Below are 23,072 nucleotides of genomic sequence, written 5' to 3'. Positions count from 1 at the left end.
GCTGAGCACATATCACATGGGAGGTGGCCTCAGAGTCTCCAGGGGAGACCCAGCCTGGAGCTGAGGCCTCACTACTGCTGCTGGTCACTTCTTGGGCTCCCAAACCATCAAGAGCTGCACGTTGGAAGATTCTCTGTCTAGTGTCTGTGGGTCACCGCTCCCAGGAGATCTTGCTTCAGCAGAGATAGTGTGACTCGCCATCACAAGCCCATTTGAAGCAAATTAGATGTGTTTTCCAGTCTATCCACCCTGATCCAGAGAGGACCCAGGGGACAGAGACTGTCATTGAAGATCAGGAGTTTCGTCTTGTAGCTCAGCTCCAGCCTGGTGCCTCCATCTGTAAATTGAAGATGCTTGACACCACATCCTATCTCTGAGGCATTATCACCTGAGGCAGTGGGATTGAAGACTGCACTACTGCTGTGTCATTCGTAAATATGAAGGAAATATCTGATGCAGCAAACAGCTGATTTCCAAGAAGATCGTGAGCATGTTTAGACCTGGTCATCCTGTTTACTCTCCAGGTCATTGGTATTTGAAATTTACTGCATATATTCTGTGAGTCCCTGTGAACAGGAGGGAAGGTTTCATCCGTGGCTTTTAGGAAAGTCGTCCTCTCGAGCAGAGAACAGCAGTCCTGCCAGGTCGTACCCACACATCTCAGCCTTTTCCAGCCCCTTCAGTGCTACTTGTTGCCATTTAGTCTTGTTGCTGACAATGCAGAGAGAAAACCAATAAAGTGCACTGTTCTCATCACATTCTAGAAACAGAATGCCATTTACCCTTGACCAGAGCCAGCTTGTTGGGCCCAAATCTTAAACAGGTAAGTAGTCCTGAGAGCAAGTCCTGGGCACATATCTCTTTCTCAAAGGCCTCATTTGCCCTGAGTGACAGCAGACGATCTTCCAGGGATGCTGCCCAGCTTCCGGCCAGAGCCCATCACCTGTGAGAGGACAGAAGGTCTTAAAAGCCTGAGAGACTCCCCAGGGCAAGTCTTGCCCCTTGAGAAGTGCCTTGTGACACAGTGGAAAAACTGTGAAGGCTAAACCTACAATCAGCATAGAAATGGACCATGAGAACTGTGATCCCACATGGGGAAGCAAGAGAGGTCATGGGGCAGGGAAGGGCCAGGAACGGCATGTGGGGGCCCACAGCAGAACCACGTACCCACCCACCACATCCAGGCATTGACCCAGCAGCAAAAGGCAACTGAAAACTGAATCTTTAAACTTTGTTTTAAAAACTAATTTCACCAAGTGTCTCTTCTGTCTCTAACTCTGTCCCATAGAGAATAAGACACAAGAGCATCTGGTTTGGCACAGGGTATAATTGAAGCTCGTGGCTCAAGGGAGTGTCTTGAGGGAGGTGGGAAGCAGGGCAGGTGTGAGTGTGGACTCCAGGGAGCACACAGCCCCCAGCAGCAAGGCAGTGATGCCTCCTGCCCAGGCACGTGGTGGGACTCACACAGTAAGACCACTTCAGCTTCCAGCCAGTGCTGGAAGTGGTAGGTCCTGCAGCCAGTCGGGTGGATGAAAGCCGGGTTGGGCAGGGGGGTTCAGCACCACAGCCTTGCAAAAGTAAGGGAAGAAGATTTGGGAGATCTGGGACCTTTGCTTCTGTGCCTCCTGGATGGCATCGGCTCTTACCGCCTGAGACCTGGTCCTTGAGGCCTGGCTTTGTCCAGCAGCTACTGTCTCCCTGCAGCCCAGGGCTTGTGACATTCTGGAAGCACATAGCTTTGAGGGGCTCCAGAGCTTGCCTTTGTAGGCTCAAGGCTCTAGATATCTGTGAAACTGTTAATCCTCTGATATGTACCTTTCCCTTTAAACCTACAGCTCCGTGAAGGTCAGACTGTGAGGAGAAACTGCCCCTGGGTGCTCTTGTCTCCTGAGTGTGCTAGTCCCGTCTAGTTCCTGATTTTGCTCAGCTTTCGGGTCGGGGAGCCACCTGGCTTAACTCCCATAGGAGGCCAGGTCAGGGCAGGCCAGCCAGGCCTTGTGCTCTCCGCGCCGGCCTCCTGTGTGCCCTGGGCATGTGTCTCCCACTTAGCAGGGAGCACAGAGCCCCCTCTCCCTTTCCAGCACCATCTCTGGGCTGTCTCTGTGTCTGCCTCATGAGTCCTAAGGCTTGGCCTGTGCTGGAACTCGAGTCCTTCAGAAGAACTGAGCCTGGCTGTAGTATAGGGTTGGAAGTGCAGGCCGCGAGCTACTTGGTCAGACATTAACTCTGCCACTTTCAAGCTGTGTGACCACAACAGAACAAGTTCCTTAATCTCTGGGCTTCAGCAAAGTGAGCCTAATAATCCTTCATGTAGAACAAGAAAGCGTGCCTGCCACATAGGAAGGGCTTCAGACGTTAGCCTTTTAAGGAGCCATGTGAGTTTTTAACAAGGAGAAGGCAACCTAGGACTAGCTACCCACACGGCTGTGATGGTTCTGGTGTTACGGGCATCCAGCACTGTCTTGACAACACTGAGGCGGCTGCAGAGTCCTCATGGCTGCAGCCAAATGGAGGGCTAGAGGTTGGAAAGAATAAGTGAGGGACAAATGAGCAAGATGAGGCATCAGGGGACAGCCCCCAGAGTGACAGCACCTGCCCTACACCCACCAGCGAGGTCTCTGCAGCCTGTGCCAGCACTGGGAGGACTTGTCCCCTTAGAAAGTCTCCCCCCACAGCCAGGCCCAGACACGCCTGTCAGGAGAAAACCTCTCCCTGACAGGAAGTAGATCAAGAGTGGGAAACAGCTGAATTCCCAGAGAGACCAAGTGGTTCCTGTGTGTGCTTTTACTCAAACCCGTTGTCCCCGAACTTTCCAGCTGCTGCCTTGCCTTATCTTGCTTCCCTATCAGAGAAACTGGAGAAGAGAGAAAGACCCGTGAGTCATCCTGCCCATTCCTGCCCAGACTCTTGGGCTCATTCTTCCCACAGTCCATCTGCTAGAATTCTCTGCAGCCTTACTTCAGGTGGCACCGGTACCTCTTGTGCCTTGGGAAGTTACTCTTTGCATAGTCCTGTAGCTGAGCCCTGGGGGGTCCCACCCTGACCAAGCAAATGACCTCTTTACCTTTTCTATCACCACCTCTCTTCCTCTGCTCTTTGGTATCTGGAGAATGAGGGAGCTCTTATAAGGCAGTGAGAGCCCGAAACATTGGGCCCCGCCCTCACTGGCGTCTTCAGTCCCAAATCCTTCAGCCAGCGTTCCCCAGGGGTAGATGTTTCTTTGGTCAGAGCTGCTACTGCTGAGCCTTAGTGCTGTGGCCCTAGCCATTGCTTGTGAATCCCAACAAGATTTCTCAAATTCCCCATTGCTGTGACTGAGAGCAGCTCATAGCCGGCCTCTTCTGGCTGGGGGGCGCACACAGGGTTTCCTTCATTTGGTGCAGTCTTTCAGGTCTTTTAAGCATGTTTCATTCTGTCCTTTGTAAGGCTAAACTTCCTAGAGCCTAGGACTCCCTCTCCACCCTCACCCCCACCTCATTCGCAATGAGAGCCCCTTCCTGAGTCCATGGACCTGCCTTGCCCTTGAGATTAACAAATAGGTGGTCTGTCAGAGTAGGATGGTATAGAGGGTGTGGCACGGAATTGGGCCTCGATGTTTTAAATTCAAACAGGCCAGTTTTAATAACAGTTTCCACCCACTGTGCTACGTTTGGGATTTTAAGCAAGTTTATTTTAACCTCATTGAAGCTCAGTTTCTTCACCTATAAGTAAGAAGAATGAGTACCTACTTGATGGGGTGGGTCATTTGGAGGGAAAGAGTAAAATGCTTATTAGCATGGAGTCATAATTATTAACCTAGCTCTTCTGTTTCCTCCTTTTTGTTAGAACATGATCTAGCATGGCCCACAGGCTCCTGAGCCCTCCCTCTGTAGCATTAGAAGCAGTTATAGGGACTTAAGACCAGCAGCCACCAAGAGAACACCAAGGGCCCAGCCTCTGTTCTTCGGTGAAGAGCGCCGCTGGTGGCACTGCAAGAATGGTGGCCCATGGCTATGGTGTGTGCTGAGGCGAGGCTCTGGTTCAGCCAGCTGGCCATCCACCCGGGGTTGGGCCTCTTTCCTAGGAACGGGCACCCAGATACCATCTAAAAGTGTGTCAGAATTCACTAACTGCTTTGGAGACAAAACCAAGGCTACAAAGAAAGTTGGGAAATACAAAATGTAGCCTTCATAAAAAGAAAGTGAACTTCTCCTTGAAGAAAACCAATTCTGACAGGGGAAAAAAAGGCAAATCAACTCCAAATGGGATCATGTTTTATTCAGGATTTGTGCTGTCGGTGGGGAAGGCCAGAGCTCGGTGACAGGATGGGAAAGTGGGACGCCCCAACCTCAAGCCTCATCCACTCTGCCATGAAGTACTTTGCGCTTCACTGGGCTCGGCTCCTGGGGACCTCTAATGGTCCTTGATAGCAAACATAGTTAAAAATTAACAGACTGACAGAATTAAATATGGATGACAAGCAGCCACTATGGACTTAATCTGACACAGGATGTTACATGCTTGGGTGCCCTCAACCCAAGTGGCGTCTTGAGTGAACTTCTGGGATGTCTGAGCACATTTCACATGCCTGTTTGGAAGCAAGAACCTGGCTTGTGCTTAGGACAGACAGAGTGTTAAGAGCCCAGGAGAGAAAATTATCCCTGAAGGCTTATGGTTAATTAAGCCCCGCTTTGACCAGTCTTAGCAGGAAGTGTTTACAGGGTCTAGACCTGGTCACTGCCTGGGGTAAGGCCTCGGTGGTGTGCCACTATCCAGAGAGGGAGATCTTGTAGGGGCAGAAGGCCACGCCGGAGCATAACTTTCTCTGGCCAGGACTGACTGGCTCCCTTCCTTTCTGGCAATTGGAGTAGGTCAGATGGCCGACTTAACTTTTGGACCAGTTCACATAGATCTTGACATTTTGCCTACGTAATGGCAACTTGTTTAATTGCCCTAAACAAGGAGTATTAGATGCCAAAGAGGAGAGAATGGTGATTATATTTTGTGCCCTATGTCTGCTGAGAGAGGGGGTGGGCTGGCAGTTTGGGGGTGGGGTTGGGAACAGGAGAGCAGATGTTCCTTCAAAGTGATCCTCAGTGGGCCTCATTTCATGAAACAGAAATTCCTGAAAAGTGTTTCTCCAGTGTTGGTGAACACTGTATTAGATGGGGCAGGGGTGCAATTTTGAAGAACCACATGATCATCCCATAAAGATCATTTTTGTATTGCAGATCAATCTAATCTCTTTGGTGAGTTTGGAATTTCTTGGACCATAGTGTGCTTCTGGCTTAGCAGCCTCTCCTTAGCCTGGCAGCCTTCAGCAAAGTTTGCCATAGGATCTGGCATGCTTTATTTGGTTCTGCTGCTCAGAGTGGATCCTTAGGCCTGGAGTGAGTGGGCCTGGTTTGGTTATAACTAAAGAATGTGTGAGTGGCTGGTTGCTATTGTTTCAGTGCTGGGAAAGCCCCTGCAGGGTAGACAGTGCCCCCATCTCATATCAGGGACCCTATGTATAGAAACCTGAATATCCATGCCTTAAAGGGGGAGCCCGCCTCTGAATAGATGGTGCTGGGGAAATCTGTATTCAGGTACAGCACCTGCATCAGGAATGGTAAGAAAATCTTCACTGCTGCTTATAGATTAGATCAGACATCTAGGGCACCAGCTGGTCTGGTGATCTTCCAGCTCTGATTACTTTTGTTAAGAGCTAGAAAGTTGGATGCCACGTTCACATGCCTGAGCCTCCCAGGTGATGACAGTCTCCCAGAATCACCACTGGAAGGGGCCTTCCACACCAGTGTTTCTCAGCACCTACAGGTGAACATAATAAAAAGATTCTGTGGGCAGATACATTTGGGAAACCCAGGGTTAAATTAAGTCAAACAGGTGTCTTCATTGTTGAGCTTCTCAGAGTCTCTAACATGCATCCACCAGAGGGGCAGAGACTGCGTTTCTCTCCAACCTCCTTGACCACAGAGCATCTCTAGACAGCGTACTTCTTGCCACACTTTGGAAACCTCATATGGAAGCAGTGTTTCTCAAACTTGGACATGTGCATCATCATCTCTGGAAGGGCTTGGGACATGCAGGGAGGCTTGGGTTTCTCTCCCAGAGCTTCTGCATTTCTGACAAGTTCAGTGACACCATGGGCCACAGACCACACTCTGAGAACCACTGGTCTAGACCTTTATTTCATGGAGAAGAAAATAGCTGAACCAAGGAGCATTTACTGATAACTGCTGCCATTAACTGAGGCAGGCACCTGGCAGGCACTTCCCATGCCTGTTTCTAAGGGCCAGTGTGGTGATGACAGGCAGCCACTAGAAGGGAGGGGTGGAGGGCACAGCACAGATAATTCGTCTTTTAGCGCTCTACACTGTGCTGCTCATTCAGGGTCTTCCTAAGTATCAGTGTTGGTTTGGGTCACATATGTTGTTAGAGGTTCTTATAGGGACTTCAGAAGCTCCTGACACTGTATGCAGGATTGTAGGTATGCAGTGTGTGCGTGTGTGAGGGTACAGGCCAGCTCGTGCATTTTTCTCTAGACAGGATCATGTCTTACATGAAGGTCAACTGGCTAGATTGATCCCTGCTGAATTGTGGAGGAGTTAAGGGAACCACAGGTTTCCCCAGTGTTTATGATGCACTAAAGCAGCCCCTTGGGCAATGGGCACGAGTGGCTGTGGGTGACCTGGGGCCAGAAAGCACAGCAGAACAAGCAGCCCAAGTGGGGTGTCACATACCCCCCACACCCTGGAGGTCAGCAGTAGTTAGCACAAAACTGCTTGTTCACCCGGACCAGCTGCTTGCTGCTTGAACTCCGTTTTGCCCAGGAGCTCTACTGATCTGCTCTGCTGAGCAGAAATGTGTGGGAGAAGCTCAGGCTTGGTCTTGGGGGGGCACTGCCCTCTGCTGGCAGTGGGTGCCACTGCACCTCTCAGACCTGAAAGAGGCAGCTAGGCAGGCTTGGAGTTCTGTGGAATGCAGTGAGAGGAGCCACCCTGTTGGCAGGGGCAGTGGTGTCCAAGCCACAGGGCGCAGAGTGATGAATTTCAGGACCTCTGTTTGTTCCATTACCACCACATCATCCCCAGGAATTAGCCAGCGGGCCAGGTTCAGCTCAGCTGAACTAAGTACGACTTATCCTGGACCCCACAGCCCAGTCAGCCTGCTTCTCGCCCTGGAGTGCTCGGGTGTCCTAGACCAGGCTGACTGCAGGGCTTGGGTGTGAGGACGGTGTGGGTGAAGAGGCCAGCATGTGCAAGAGGTTGGCTGAGGCTGGGGTGGGTGTGGGAGATGAAGGGCTTCCTTCTCTCAGTCACTGTCACTGAAAGTCATGCCATCCACTGCGCCCCCACCCCCTGGTCAGACCCCCTCTTCCTGTGTCTCTGAAACACCAACATGTCTTGGCCTCTTGGGGCTCAGTGCCCCAGCCCTACACCCAGGCAGCACCAGTTGCCACCACTGCGCTCCCTGCGACTCCAGTGCACACAGACCCATCCCCTCCTGCTGTGTGTTTAGGTTCCTAGCCCCTCACCTGCCGTGAGGCTGTGCCCCCGTCCCCTCCTTTACCACCTGTCCCAGGAAGGCAGCTCCAACTCTGCCCTTTGCTTAGTGAGCAAGTGGATTCAGATGCACAAAGCCATAAGCCATGGGTAGGTATGAAATTTTTCTTTGTCTTTCTCTTACCCATCCTCTCCTCACTTTTGCCCCTCCCCCTAAACATCTGTACTCCTCTCTCCCTCTTCCTTCCCTTTCTCCCACACGTACCTTCTTTGTTTTTCTCTTCTTTATCCTGCATATACTCCTAAATTCCCCAAGTGACACGTTTGGTAGCTTCCCTGCGTGCAAAGAGTTTCTGGTCCCTCCTTCCCTTAATTGCTATTGAATGCTGAAGACGAAGCTGACCCTTCCTTAAATGAACTTCAGTACCAGAAGTGTGGTGAACTTCAGCCACCACCAGCTTCCGAGGAATATAGCTTTGCCCTCTCAATGCAAGGGACCCCTTCATGCTGATGATCTGATTTCTAGGAATATCCAGTGTGGGCCCCGCCCCACCAGAGGATCCCTCATGGGAGGCTGGCCCAAGGTCCCTGAGCCACATTCCTGGTATGGGCAGAAGCTCAAAACGCATCTGTGGTCCTTTTAAGTCTTCATTTCCTGAGGAAGTAAGGAGGTTGAGATAGAGTGCCCCAGTGTATCCCCTTACCCTGGAGCCACCCTGTGAAGGAGGCCCATGGAGTACAAGGAAATGCTGAGGACTCCTGCATGTGCGCCAAGACCGAAGGCTGGGATCCTGTGTGAGCTCTGTCTGGGGGCCCCTCCTAGACATGTTACGAGAGCAAGTAGAGCCTGGGCCCTGGATCCTGCCTGACCCGGTGGGGTTCTGTGCCCGTGGGGATGTCATTCACAATACCCAGATCTCAGTGGATTTCCTCACCTGTAACATCTATTTTATTAAACTATCAAAGTAGATGTGCCAGGGTAAAATTCCTTCCAGCATTGCATTCTACTCTAGAAGCACTTCGGGCCAGCCCCAGGTAAAAGATCCATCTTTCTCCTCCTGCCACACTGGGGGGATGCCAGTCCCCGAAGAGCCGTCCAGCTCTCTTGAGCAGGATTCCCTTTGATGTAGTTTGCTCTCCCTCCTGCACTCCCAGCTTCCCATGTTGCCCTCGGGGTGATGGGGCCATCCCTCCTCCATGAAAATGAGAGGAGCAGTGGTAAATGGGCATTTCTTTCTTCCGTCCAAAGGCTAAGAGGCAAAACCAACATTGCCGACGGACGGACATTTCTTAAAGCCAAAGCACATTTGCTCTTTGGTTTGTGTCTTCACGTTTCCTCAGCGCAGAACCGGGAACCTTCAATCAAGTGGACAAAGCATCACTCAATCCATTTGTTTTGTCACTGGCCTTCCACTTTGGAAACCTAATGGAAAAGATGGGGCTACAGGTCCTCCTCAGCAAAGTGAGCAGAGGGCTTGGGGTACCAGAGACCCCACAGTGCCAAGAAGCCAGAACTCCTCTTGTAAAAGAATAGGAGCAGAATCTCAAAGCTCTCCTGGCCCAGTTTAGCTCTTACTGGCACAGCTGGGTCCTGAGCTGTCCCTCCTTTGTCAAAGGAGATGCATGTTTCCATACCTGCTTAGAAAACCACAGGGCGGCCTGTTGCCTAGCCTAGGCGTCACTGAGCGCAGAAAAAGGGACTCGCTGGGCCAGGTGGGCCGCAGTAGTGGCTGGCCATCACTTTGGCAGGGGGGTGGGAGCAAGGTTGCTGCTGGGCCTGGTATGCTCCCCCAGGGGGAACTTTGTTGGGGGCTTGGTTCGGAGTTCTGTCGAGACCATGGAAGGCCCTGGGGGAGCCGCCCCCCGCCAGCACTCGAGAGCATGTGTGAGCTGGCTCCATCAGCCGTTGGGATGCTCCCAGGATGAGGATGGCCAGTGGGAGCCCTGGTTCACAGCCTTCTCTCCACATGTCTTTCCAGATGCGCTGGCTCCCTCCCTCCGAGGCTACTTCTCAGGGCTGGAAGTCCCGTCAGTTCTGCTGAATACTACGTAAGTACTTGGCTTGAGGGACGGCTGCATCAGGTGCCTTAACGGGCCCAGTACAAAGCAGATGTCCGGGATGTGGGTGGCTCGTGTCCCGTCACTGCCTGTCACTTGAGGAACTCCTCTGAGGTGGTGCATCGCTCCAGGGAGATTGTCACCTGGGACTAAGGGAGAAGCAGGGGATAGTGCTCTGTCCAAGTCTAACTTGAGACCCCAGATCGTGGTCTTACACTTCCTAAATCAGCAGCTAGTGCCAGCTTCCGTGTCAGGTGCAGCCAGCATGAAACTGCCACCGTCCTCTGGCTCCAGGCGGACAGTACCTGCCAGCACACGTGGGGGGGGGGGGGGGGGCAGTGTCACGGGAGTCCTAGCCATTTAGCAGAATTAACTTCCTGCGTGCGAACACATTAGAACTTTAGGTAAGCTCTGATCTGTGTAGCCCCCTAATCCTTCAATTGAAGGCCGACAGAGCGCCGTTTCTAGCAGGCTTTCCTTAGACTTTCTCATCTCAAAGGAAACAATATGCTACATTGGCATCTCTGCACCATTTGATTTTAGACTTAACCTTGCTTCAGGGAACCACTGAGTGGATCTTTTTTCTATAAATGTATAATATGCGTAAAATTCTAAATGCCTTCTTAATTCAGTATCTTGACTGGATTTCTGTTAAATACAAAGAAAGCTCTGTTACTCTGAACTCTAATGTGGTGGAAAGTCTTTGAGGTGTTCTGCTCCTACGATCTTCTCTTGGTTTATATCATTCCTTCACAAGACAGGAAGAGAAATGAGAATAGGGAGGGACCAGACCTTCATCCCTTTAGAAATGCTAGAGAGGTCATGCAGAGTTATGTGCCTGCCTCTACCTGATGCTGATCTTTTGAAGGAGGTATATGGGGAAAACTGGCCTCTGGTTGACTTAGGCTCAGCTTAAATGGGGGAACAGTTTCAGACCATTCATGGGGGAAGAACTGGGAGAATGGTCGATGCCCTCTGCCTCCCACGAGGAGCTTCTGTTTCCAGAGGCTGGTGGTGTTCACCCCAAGGTACTTAGGATTGGGTAAGTGGGATATTCTGAAGCTCATAGAAGAGTTGATGCAGGTAGATCTAGGCACTTGGCATAAGGGGGTAGCTGAGAAAGTTGATGAAAGTGGAAGAGCGGTGAGTGGGACACAGCCTTGAGGCTCACCTAGACGTAAAGAGTCCGCAGAGGACGAGCAGCCTGTGGAGAAGGCACGGTGCCCGGAGGAGTAGGTGAGGGCTGGAGCCTGAAGGGCAGTGGTGAGCTGCTGGGTTCAGCAGTATCAAATGGTATAGGAAAGTTGGGTAAGATGAGAGAAGACCTCCAAATTTGGCAGTCTCACTTGACCGAAGATGGTGGTGGCATAGGGCCTAAGGAAGGATTTTTTTTTTTTTTAAGCATTTACATAGGCCTAAAGGAAGGCATGATCATTAAGCAGTTGCATGGTTCCAGCCAGTCAGATCCTGCGCTTTGTTTATATCTGCTAAGTTGTTCCAGATCATCCTTCCTTCCCCACAGACCTATCCACCAGGGACTAGAGGCAACCCTGGCTACCAAAGGAGGGGTAGCAGTTTCCCCCTTCCGAAGTGTGGCTTGTGAAGCTGTAGGATCCCATGCAGATGGAACACCTCCTGTAGATGCACCACTTGTTCTGAGCGCAACTTGAGCCATGAGCCAGACTCCTTGCTCGGGGTCTGGAGGAAGCAGAGGAGGGGTAGCTAGGCAGGAGGATGGATGACTGTAGTCTCCGTCCTGCCTGAATTTAGACCAGTTCAAGTGTGGATCCATTAGTCTGGCTCCTTCTAGTCTCTTGGATCAGGTCCTTGAGCTAATGATCCAGGCTATGTAATCCTAGGGAAATGTAAATCAGAATTGAGAACAGTGGTTCTGGTGAAATAATAAACAGTTTAGTGCAGGGACGCCTGGGTGGTTCAGTGGTTGAGCATCTGCCTTCGGCTCAGGTCATGATCCTGGGGTCCAACGATTGAGTCCCACATCAGGCTCCCTGCAAGGAGTGTGCTTTTCCCTCTAAGTCTCTGCGCCCCCCCCCCCCCCCTCTGTCTTTCACGAATTAAAACAAACAAACAAAACACTTTAGTGCAAAAAGGCCAAATGTACGTTAGGTGCCACCAGTGGCATCACCAGCTCACGTGGCGTGGCCTTCCTCTGTTCATTGTTGGGGGGTTTCCTTCCTCTCTGGAAAGATGGCATCTGGATAGAAGACAACAGGAGTGCTGTCTGGTGTCCGACATGATGACCCATATGCAGATCCAGATTGGCCGTCCCTTCCAACATGTGGAGCTCTGGGGTGCCACCCATCCGAATTCTGAATAGTCTGGGGCCGGTTTCCTTGGGGCCCTCCAGGGGATTTTCATTTACTCACTTTGAACTCCTATTGGGAAATCAGTGACTAGATTAGAAAAGTCAGCAAGCTCTTTATTCTTTAAGTAAAACTATATCATGTGTCTGCTGTTGCTAAATACAGAAATGTGCAGACCAGGCCTGTGCCCCTAAAACTCCAGTTCTATGGGTGGGAGTCATGGATACACATTTTAAGACAAAGAGCCTACCACTCAGGATGCATCCTACCTTCACAGAATGAGCCTGTGAGGAAAGCCCCAGAGTCAGGTGGGAGTGTGGGTATATTTACCATCACCAGTGGCATAAGTAAGACCATCAGAGGGGTGGGTGTCATTGGAGTTTTAATTTGTTCAGCATCTTGCTTGATGGTGTTTAGTCTGGCTACAAGCTCTGTGTATCACTGGAGTTTTGCTAACAGTCCTGCCAGGGGGCAGACAACCCCAGATTACATGATAATCGTTGAAAATGATCCATTTCCCAGACGCGTGGAAAACAGGAAAGCATGAGCAAGTTTCTAGTAACTGTTTACAGGGAATGAGAGTTACACAGCCTTCCTTGTTGGGTATCCAAATGTAGTTAAATTTAAAAAAGTTAGCAAGGGTTGACATGGGAGGACGTTCTTTAAGAACTCCGAAAATTTCCCTGGCCATGGACCAAGACTGCAACAGCAGTTTAAGCACATGCAGTTAACAGCGTCACCGAATGGGAGAAGGACACAGCAGGAGATAATAAGGCCAGAATGTAAAGCCATGTATTCCCCATGTTTTGATTTGGGCGGGAACAGCCTCGTCTGTCTCTGGCTATGAATACAAGGGCCTTGGGGTACAGCCATTTTTCGGGGACCCCCTCATGCTGGATGTCAGGCAGAGCTGGGAGCTCAGATGGTGGTCCTCCTGCAGGCACCCCTGCCTTCTCCTTAGAAAGGCCCTGAGAGGGGCGCCTGGTGGCTTAGTCAATTAAGCTTCTGCCTTCGGCTCAGATCATGACCCTAGGGTCCTGGGATTGAGCCCCACATCGAGCTCCCTGCTCAACCAGGAGCTTCCTTCTCCTTCTGCCCTTATGCACGTGTATTCTCTCACTGGCTTGCTCTCAAATAAATAAAATCTTAAAAAAAAAAAAAAAAAAAAAGTCTGGGCAGTGCTTGCACCTGAATTGCCACTCCTGGTTTCCTGTTAACCACAGTCTCTGTGTCTCAAGTTCATTGGCACCGTCTATCCCATGAACATCAGCAAGAGACTGTCTTGGCTGCTAAGGATACAAGAGTAAGAAAAGCAGACAAAAAGCCTTGTCTATAACAGGGAGAATATGGATAATAAAACATGAGAGGTAGGGCAGTGAGAAGCGCTAAGGGAAAAAGAGCAAAGCAAGGTAGGTGGGTTAGGTGTTAGGGGCCAGCAGGAGCTTCTTGTGACATGTGTGACATGGGGGAGCAGAGGGGTCGGCATCAACTTGGCACCTCCCATTCAAGCAGAAACCCAAAGCTTCCCAGATTCGTATGGGCTTCCTTTTTCAGAACAGACTCCCTCTCGAGCTTAGAGGATAATTGAAGTTCTCCAGTCATCGTCTTGCCTTCCCCTTTGCCAAGTCACAGTAAACAAACTTGCGGTGCAGCAGGCCTAGACTGGGCGAGGCGCTAGGGGAGCACAGCGCGCCCAGGCAGCCAGCACAGCTTCACCCTGGGTGCTGATGCTTCCTCAGGAGCACCTATCAGGTTTCCCCAGAGCCGAGCCACAAGCCCCAGTTCGGATTCCCTGAGCCCTGGTCCTTTAGGCTCCTGGATGAGTTGTAAAGGTGGGGAGGGGCCCGACACCTGCACCGTGTCAGCACTGTGGGGGGCACCTCTTGCAGCCACTCTTGTGCCCTCCATGCTCCTTGGGTGAAACACAACAGACACCTGCTGGCCACACAAGCACACTGGTATGGGACCCCCCAGGGCCGTCCAGGCTGGGATTTGCCTGTCATGTTTTCTGTGGATCTGGCGGGGAGCCTTCGAGATCCCCGAGCTGATGCACCAGGAGAACTGCTAGCCGGTCCCTGGAAGAAGTAGAAGAGGGTGGCCAAGTATGAAGACCAGGCTGTGGGGTCTGAGCGCCTTCCCTCTGCCCCACCCCACACCCCATGCAACTGGCTGGAAAGGGAAGTTCAGAAGGCCTGTGTGCTTGCTATAAGGTTAAAGATGAACATGTTCGGACTTGCCTCCGTGTTTTCTGTAGTTTGGGGAGTCATCTCATGGGGGACGCCCTGGTGCGCAGACAGGTGCTGCTGCTGCTGTCACCAGCAAAGAGCAGCCCGGTGACCATGCCCCCTGCTCCCAGGACCCAGGGTGGGTGCCACACAGTCCCCATGCTCTTCATCCACTGGTCTTGAGTCATCCCAAAGGGGTTCAGCCCAGTCTGGAGGGATGTGGCCATATGGGTGGGACGTGCTGCACTGGCCTGGCCATCCCAGGAAGGCGCATGGTGGGCGCTCCCATCCCCAAGGGCTCTTGGCAGGAGTGGGTGGGATGGGGAGAAGTTGGGTGAGCTGACAAGTTTTATTGCAAAGACAATTATTTCTTTTCCTGCCCTCAAATGACCCAACTTTTACTAGGAAAATAGGATTACATGTACTCATCCTTTGATGTTTTTAAAATGAAAACCTGGGAGAAACTTTCTTTTTCTTTAATTCTGAGAACAGAGATGTCCTAGGCAGGCGGTCTTGCCTTCAGCCTCACCCATAATCCCGGCAGAGGGTTTGAACTCAGGCCTAGCCTCCCTGCTGAACCCCAGGGGGCATCTTCCCATACCAGCAGACCAGTGGGGCCTCTGGGGACCTCGGGGTTCGCAGAGCACCCTGTGGTCTCCTGTTCACACAGCCCCACATGCCCGAGTCCGTGACCCTGTCTGCAGGCAGCAGAGCAGCACGGCCAGGGCTACACCTAGAAGAGATGTCCATAGGGCCCAGGGCCGCTGGCAGGCATGTGCAGGGACGAAGGTTTCCCTCCTTGGCTCCGGGAGTTCTTATGAAAACCAGCTGGCTCAGAGGCAGTCGTGCCTGCAAAAGAATATAAAAAATTCATGATTTGCTGGGTCTCGGCATCTTCATATTTCAAAATTCTCAGACCCTAGGGAATAGGATTTCGTCACAGATGTTCCTTTTAGTTTTTGTTTTCCAGAAGGTGGTTGGAGCAAAGTTTAGCTCGTGGGTGCATGGGACAGCACAGGATCCTCCCAGATAATTGCTTGTGTGGCCTTGCGCTTACCAAAGTTGTTACTGTGGTGGGAGGCAGCTCCTGGAGGTGTTAGGTTTGGGGCTTTTCCTCTTTTGGGGGCGGCTTCAGGTCTTGTGCCTTTCCTCGACAGGACTTTCAAACAGCCCAGGGGATCCAGCCCTTGGAACTCTGCACGGCTGCCTTGCCTCGTTGGCCAGGTGGCCTCCTCTTATGCAACCTGCCCCAATGACCGACTCACGCCTACTCGGGTGACCGAGTGAAGACGGCTTGGCATCTCGCACAGCCCCCTTTTCTCCAGATACCCTTCCCGACCCCGACCCCGACCCCGACCCTTACCTGCCCCGGGGCCAGGGAGCCCGTGGGAGCCACACTCTGCGGCCAGGGTCCTTCCTGTCAACCAGGCCCTAGGCTCGTGGTCCCCATGGACTGCTTTGTGCCCGGGGCACTTGTCCTTAGCTCTGCGGGGAAGGCCTTGGTCCCTTTGCCATTGAGTCTCTGTTCTTTGCTCGCAGAACAGGCTGCCCTTTGGGACCCAGGGAACCCCAGCAGTAGACTGGCCCTGGGGGTTGGAAATTCCTGCATGCTGTTAATGGGCGATTTCTTTCTCCATCCCAGGTTCCAGGTGTGTGATGGTGGCTGCAATCTGTCTTGTGGGTATTAATGCAATCTTCAGTGGTGGCTACTGTTCTCGAGCTGTTCTGCAAAACTGGAGCGTGCTGGTGAGTTCCAGTCAGAGGCCCAGCAGGCCCTCTGCGCTCTGGGCAGGGCACCAGGGCACCATGATGTAGGTAGGGACGTCCCACCAGCATCCCGTGGGAGGAAGTCCTCCGCCTCTTGGGCTGGGGCCCAGCTGTCTAGCTGTTAGCGCCTCCCCGATGACTCCAGCGGGCGCTCTAGGTGAGACTGCCGGAGTCCGGGGCTTGCTCCTCCTTACCTCCTCCAGCCACCGCGTGCTGCTGAGGTCAGGGTGTCCCGGGAGGGCTGGGGGCTCTGCAGGCCCTCAGAGCACATGGCCCAGTACCTGCTCGTGCCGCAACACCCAAAGGACTACTCCACGGACAGGAACTTACACATACATGACACTTTCCCCTTTGAACCCGTCAGCCTTTTTTGGAAATTAACTGTTTTGGTGAGAATCTTTTAGATGCAGTATGTATATTCCTCCTGACTTGCCAATCCAGTAGTACTGCACATACCTTAGCTGTGTCTCGATGATGCAGACATCTTCACAAGCCTCTTGGAATAAGCATGGTTACCCTTGAGGGTAGCCGAATGAGGCAGGGTTCTCACTGAATTCCTCCAGACCCTGGGCCCTCCTGCTGGGTATTGTTTTGGTGATTTGTTCATCTCTTTGGTTAGTCCACCAGCTTGTAGTAGTAAGCATAGTCTTACTACTACAGGTGACCAGCCTGTGGGCTGCCACACAGAGGGGCTTCCAGTCTCTCTGGAAAACTTGGCCTGGAACGACCAGAGTGCCAAGGGCAGGCCCATAGTGGTTAGGTCTCGGCCCAAATAAGGTGGCGAATTTCATCCCTAAGGGGCCTATGAAGAAAAGATGAGTCAGAGGGCAAGATTCCTGCTAAGGACAGAGAACCAGGCAGATCTAGCCAAGGAGGTCATTACCACATTTTTGGGACTTAGGTAATTTCTTGCTCACGCCCTGAGCCAAAGACAGATGCTCAACCGCTGAGCCACCCAGGCGTCCCCTGGTAAAACTTTCTTAAGGGACAAGATTTTGTTTTTTTTCTCTTCCCCCTCTGGCACACTTTAAAGACCAATTAAGTGGCACCTGGGCACTCAGTCAGTTGGGCATGTGTCTGCAGCTCAGGTGTCAGGGTCCCAGGGTCCTGGGACTGAGCCCCAGGTCAGTCTCCCTCTCCCTCCACCTGCTTGTGTGTGCACTCACTCGCTCTCTGTCAAATAAGTAAATAAGATCTTTTTTTTTTTTTTAAAGGCCAATTAGGGGGACGCCTGGCTGGCTCAGTGGTTGAGCATCTGCCTTTGGCTCAGGCTGTGGCCCCAGAGTCCCCAGATCGAGTCCCCGTATCAAGCTCTGTGAAGGGAGCCTGCTTCTCCCTCTGTCTCTGCCTCTCCTTGTGTGTCTCTCATGAATAAATAAAATCTTTTAAAAATAAAAAAAAAGACCAGTTGAAAGCTACCCATATAATTTTTTGGAAGCAGGTTAGAATAAGGATTTTTTTTAATGTAATAAATTGACCCAAACATCAGTAATCCAGGGCAAATGCAGATGAGCCCAGTCAGGAAGCAGTAGCAGCTAGAGCACGCGGTGACTTCATTTAGACAATGGCCTGGGGACCTGGAGCAAAAAAGGGGTAGGGGCCAACCTTGGGACTTGGGGCAGTTGAGAATCTGGTTACAAGTGGCCGGCCAGCATGGGCCAGACAAGATGGCGGGCACCTTGGCACTAGCCATGCCCAGCTTGGGGCTCACCACTTCTGGGGCCATCCGTGGGGTACAGGAACGGGTTTGGAGGAGGCCTACTCTCAGCACTGCTTCTGGCCTGCCCCTGGAGGGTGGACATGGGCCTGGACTGTGAGAAGGCCGAGCCTTCTCTGGCCAGGAGTGGGAGCTGGAACCCACGCAGGGCAGTGGCCTGCTGCCAGTGCTGTGCTAGCATCTGGGGCCAATGGGCACGCACATGAAGGGGCAGGTGGGGGTGTGTACACAGAACAGGGGGGAGCAGTTTCCAACTACAGAAGACTGTTCCCCTGGAGACTCTTGCCTGTGAACCTTTTAAACTGTTAAGTAGGCCTTTTATTACAAATTAATATCGGTATTTGATTTTTAAAAAGATCAAGCTAACAGGCATAATATGAAAACTGTATGTTACGTGTGTATTGGGAGCTGAGGAGAGGGGAATATTCCTTATCTGACTTGGGTATAAATGACTATACTAGTAAACAGGTCAAGTGTATGGAGTAGGATGGGGGAAACAGGACTTTCTTCCTGCCGGAGCTGAGTGGAAAGACCGGCCAGGCCTGGCAGGGTTCCCACCCCAGACGCAGCAGGAGCTGTGCCCAGTCCCCAGGGCCACAGGCTGATCTTTTTGATCAAGGACAACTGACATGTTTTAGAATCGTAGAATATCCTTTCAGACAGCGACAGTGTCCATGGTCTCCAGCGGGATGGTTGTGACCTACCTCCGACTAGCTGTTTTTATATCTGTGTTCCCCGGTCTGTCCGTCCATCGCCGTCAGGAAAGGCTGTGAGGAGGAGCCGATCTGCGAATGGAGCCCCCCACCCTCCCCACCCTCCACCCCACCCCCACGGTGCTATGTGTTCCCGGATGTCTCTGTATTCTGTTTAAAATGTCCTTGTTAATACATTCCAAGGTTTGAACTCCGTTCTTAACTAAACCCCTTCCTTGTTTACAGGGACTGAAATAGCCACATTCTGACCTTCTGTTCAGTCTGGGAACCTCTATGGCCATGTGGACGCATTCTTTTCCCATGTGAGAGTTCTATCTACAGAGCGCAGTTACGGCAAATCTCGGGAAACCGTCCGCTCTCATCCCCCCTTCTCTCTCCACTCCTCTCTCCACAGTTTCCACTTCAAAGCCTTTCTGATCAGTCACAGTTGGCCAGCCCCATGCACCTTGCTCCCTGCTCTGGAGTCCAGGGAAGGCGACAGGGTACTGAGAGGTCAGGGGGGCTGCTGAGGGTGTCCCAGGCTCAGCCAGGGGCCTTATTCAGACTATGGAACCGAGCCTCGGTGCCACGTGCCCCGGGCTGTCCGTGGCCCCCATTTCCGTTACTGCCCCAGGGTGCAGCAGGGTGCAGGTGTCGGAATTTCTGCTACACGCAAGGGACTGTGTCTGGGCTGGAGAATGTAGCGTGAGAGACAAAAGTCGTCCAAGATGCTCCTTGGGAAACCCAAATGGTGGCCTGGCCGGGGAGGACTCTTGGCTGGGGAGGACTCTTGGCTGGGGCTCAGGGTTTGCAGGAACAGGAGGAGGAAGGGTATGTACCGGCGTCGCAGCGAAAGTGGATCATGACCAAGCCGCCAAGGGCCTGGAGGGATGTGCTGGGGATCTGGGTCTCGGTTGGGGCGGGGGGGGGGGGGGGGAGGCGTGCGGGCAGCGGCAGGTGTTTTCAGAGTCTTTGTCCTCTTGCTGCCACAGCAAAGTGAAGACTCGGATTAGGTGAGTCCACCTTGGGCGAGGTGAGCCCAAGATGGGGCCAGAGGTGCCTGGCGGGAAGTGTCACCTGAGGGAGCGGGCTGTGTCCACGTCACCGGGGGCTGCGGGAGGGCTAGAGCCGTGGGAAGGGCAGGTGTGAGCCAGGGTTTAGACTGTTGTGCCTTTGGGGTCCCAGCCGAAATGGCTGGGGCAGAGCTGATAGGCACAGAGACGACTGTCCGGGAACTGGCTGTGGAGCCAGAAGGACCCGGGTAGCGACGTTTGCCTGCCCCAGGAAGAGAGCAGATGCCCGGGGGGGGGGGCGGGGGGTGACACAGGGACTGAGTCCCCCCTGAGCCTGCGGGCAGGGGCCCTCACAGCGGCCAGCCCCTTCTCCTCTGTGTCCCCACACGGGGCCCCGCGGTCCCAGAGCCTGAGGCCGCCGAGCCCGTCCCATGACCTGTGCCCGACTGGGAGCAGCCGCAGGGGCTGCGGGTCCTCGGAGCCCAGCTCCTGCAGTTGGCACCCAGCTCGCGCTGCTGGCTGTGGCCCGGTTTGGGCGATGTGGGACTTGTCGTTCAGGGCCCGACAAGCCCGGATGGTGGAAGCAGGTGGCTTGTGGCCTCCGCGTGGCAGTGAGTTTCCTGGGGGCACCAGGGTGGAGGCTTCTTTGGCAGTTCAAGGGCAGCAGCTCAGGCGTCTGAGGGACCAATGGGGCCTGGGTTCGACGGGAGGGTGGGCTGCGCCAGCCCGAGACAACGCCCAGAGCCCCGGCCCTGCCACCCCCCACGTCCTGCTGGGTCTGAGTCCAGGTGCAGCAAAAAGATGCCGCTCAGGAGTGGGCCCCTGGCCCAACCCCGCTCAGAGCATCTCGGCTGTGTGGCGCCTGCCCGGGATGGATGCGCTGTGCATGGGTCCGGGGCACCTGCCAGGCTGACCAGGACCCTGTCCTTAGCCGGGCACCAGGGGGAGGCAACACAGTCCGAGGGGAGATTCCCAGGCGGAATTTCAGAGAGCTCTGCTGAGAGTGAGGTGGGCGGGGGTCACCGGGGGGGGGGGGGGTGCTGTGTGCACCGGGCCTCCCTCACCTTGACCCGGGAGCGTGTCTCCCACCCCGGGGCACTCCGGCTGGGCCTCGCTAGGAGCAGCAGAGTTAAACTGATGAGCTAGCGAATAGTGGCAACAAGCTCAAGGGACCGGTTAAGTGTCACTGACGTCACAGGTGAGACTCTGTCCAGATCCTGTGCTCGAAAGCGCACCCCAGTTTCTCCCAAGGCAGAGTGTTCCACGAACCATAGGTTTGTGGTGATGATACTGAATCTTCCGACTCGTGGTCCGATCTTTCTGCTGCGCCTGCTCACAGGCTGTGCCACGGTGTAGCGGGTCAAAACACTAGCGCAGGCCTGGTTTAGGAGGAGGATTTCCCAGCATCGTCCCGTTTGTGATGTTCCGGACTGTTCACGGGAGGTGTCTCACCTCGGGATTCATGGCTAAATACACGTCGTCCCAAATAAGGCTCACATGGGATAGTTAGATGGGTGTTACTAACGCTGTCTTCATAGCTTCCTCCCGCGCCCAAATAAGCACTGCCCTGCACAGAATTCTAGTGCCTGCCGTTACTCCTGCCAAGACCTTTCCACACCTTTATGAGTCCAGCGTGTTGTGTTGGTAAGACGGCAGGAAAACAGGGACAGAGGAACAGTAGAGGTTCACTGTACAGCCTTGATGGAAGTTAGGAAAACCGTAGAACCACACTGGGACCGTGCACGTGGCAGGAAAAATCTCAGGGAGGAGTCAGAGGCTTGTTTTGTTTGCCACCAAGCAAAACACACGTGAGCACTTCCTTGCAGATGCCAGGAAGCAGCTCTTGAAACGTCTGTGGCGAGAAAGAAATACATACACTGCCCATATGTCCACGGTGAGAACCCTGCTCCCAGGAGGGGTCTCTGGAGGGTCAGTTGGTGCGTCCTATGGGCGTCCACGCGTCCTGCTGGGTTAGGGAAGCTCCCAGCCGCTCCCCGGGAGGTGAGCTCTCCCCTCACACGTTCTCTTTCTGTTTCAGGCTTGAAAACACCTTGCCCAGTTTTGGTCCCTTCAAGACTTTGCCACAGCCTCTATCACACATCTGTTTTTCTCGAAGAAAAAATATAATAAAAATGTTTTACTCTTTTACACTGTATAATTTTAAGAAATAGTGTGTTATTTGTGAACGCATGGTCTGACATTTCTGTACAGTTTGGAGATATTTTCAAACAAAACATAAAAGATGTCAACAATAAACCAAGAGAGTGAGTATTTTTATACCAAACATTTTAAGTATGAGAGGATGGATGATCTTACACTGGTTTGGATCACAATTTTTGTGCTTGACTTTTGAATGCTTGTAATTAAAAATATCTATTTTTTCTCCTCCAAGATGCATGTTCAAAGCAGGTCTTTAAATATTACGAAATTTCTGGAATCGTATGGTGAACGTCCGGCAGTCCGCCTGCCTGGCCGGATCCGGGGTAATGTAAGAAAGCCGTGTCAGAGGTTAGGAGCAGGCGACCTGCGGCCCGGCTGGGTATGCACCTCCAGGTCTAAGAGGACACTCCGCAGGAGCTGTTCCCACGATGACACGCTGATAGCTAGACGAGCCTTTCATCGGTTCGCGCTCCAGATCCATGTGCACCGTTAGCCCTGGCAGCTCCCGAGGAGCCCATGCAAACTGCCTGGGTGGGTTTTGCTATGGTCTAAGGTGAGTTATCCTGCCACTGGCTCACCCTGCGTGTGAGATGCACCTGCGCACACCTCCCCCAGGGGAGGCACACACGTACACAGCTAGCTGGCTGCTACAGGCAGCTCCTATCGCCCAAGTGATTTTTCAAAACCTTGGTTGAACTGAGCTGCTGGTCCTGGCTTGCGGCAGCACCACACCAGATGAAGCCTAGTCACAGCGCGCTCTCGAAGGCTGTGCGCCCACAGAGACACCACCCACTGCGCCGGCCGAAGAGAGAGGGCGCGGCCCCCGGGCCTTTGCAGGGAACACTGTTCAGCTCACTTCAAAACCAGTCTGGTGCTGGAAGCGGATGCCTTCCCAGAGTCGGTGACAGCTCAGTCTCCGCCCCGCCCCCCCCCCCCCTTGTGGTGGAAGAGCCTGTGTAAAAATAAAATGACCTAAGAATTTTCATCTGCTGATGGAGCTCATCAGTTGGCTGGCTGGCTTATTCTCCCGCTGGGCTGAAGACTTCCGTGTTTGAACCATGACATGGTTGGTTCTGGGGTGGGGAGCTGGCTATCTTCCACTAGAAACAAAGAGATCAAGCAGCTTCTAAAGGTCCTTACAAAAGAGACAACAAAAGAGCTGGGGGGGGGGGACACTTGGGGCAGCGAGGGGGGCCCCCTTCAAAGCCTGCTTATGCCTTCCACACCACACGGCTCCCAGGGAGACTTCTCTACTCTTGTTTCTAAGGAAAACACACTGCCACACAGCCTACTATACTTTTATAAACTGTTTAAAGGTACTTTTCTATTGTCATTTTTAAAAATAAAGTGCTTTTTCCAGCTGTCACACCATTGCTTGGCCAATTATTTTCTGCAAGATCAAGCAAGAGCCTCCCACCCTGCAGCCCAGCAGGTTCTTTCCCATTCTCGGTGCTGACAAAGCTAAGGCCAGAAGGCCTGAGGAAAGGGGATGGGATGGGACAGCCAGAGAGCAGCCTCTGCCACTGCTCGGCTGGGGGCACGCGGTGACCCACTGATGTCCTAGGGCCCGGAGGAGGATCTCCAGGTAGGTCCGCTCCCTCCTAGATGCCTTTTATCACACCCAACAGACCT

The 23,072-nt window shown here is 52.9% G+C and overlaps 1 protein-coding gene across 5 annotated transcripts in view; it reads left to right on the top strand.

Annotated features, from left to right (window-relative positions):
- Positions 1 to 22,806, top strand: part of RBPMS (RNA binding protein, mRNA processing factor) — a 173,427-nt gene extending 150,621 nt beyond the window's left edge. The window contains exons 7-11 of one of the 5 annotated variants that reach the window (XM_072763571.1): positions 7,501 to 7,634; positions 9,464 to 9,533; positions 15,734 to 15,837; positions 21,319 to 21,544; positions 21,673 to 22,806. In XM_072763571.1, coding sequence (XP_072619672.1) covers positions 7,501 to 7,634; positions 9,464 to 9,533; positions 15,734 to 15,748 — 219 coding nt within the window. In that variant the 3' untranslated portion in view covers positions 15,749 to 15,837; positions 21,319 to 21,544; positions 21,673 to 22,806. Of the gene's footprint in view, positions 1 to 7,500; positions 7,635 to 9,463; positions 9,534 to 15,733; positions 16,776 to 17,128 lie in introns of all 5 variants that reach the window. The other 4 variants (XM_025993541.2, XM_072763570.1, XM_072763573.1 and 1 more) reach the window with 4 other exon arrangements.
- The last annotated feature ends 266 nt before the right edge of the window (positions 22,807 to 23,072 follow it).

This window comes from Vulpes vulpes, chromosome 7, assembly GCF_048418805.1.
Source record: "Vulpes vulpes isolate BD-2025 chromosome 7, VulVul3, whole genome shotgun sequence".
In the NCBI taxonomy this organism is placed as follows: Eukaryota; Metazoa; Chordata; class Mammalia; order Carnivora; family Canidae; genus Vulpes; species Vulpes vulpes.
Note: the sequence above shows the minus strand (reverse complement) of the source record. Positions and strands in the feature narration are given on the sequence as shown.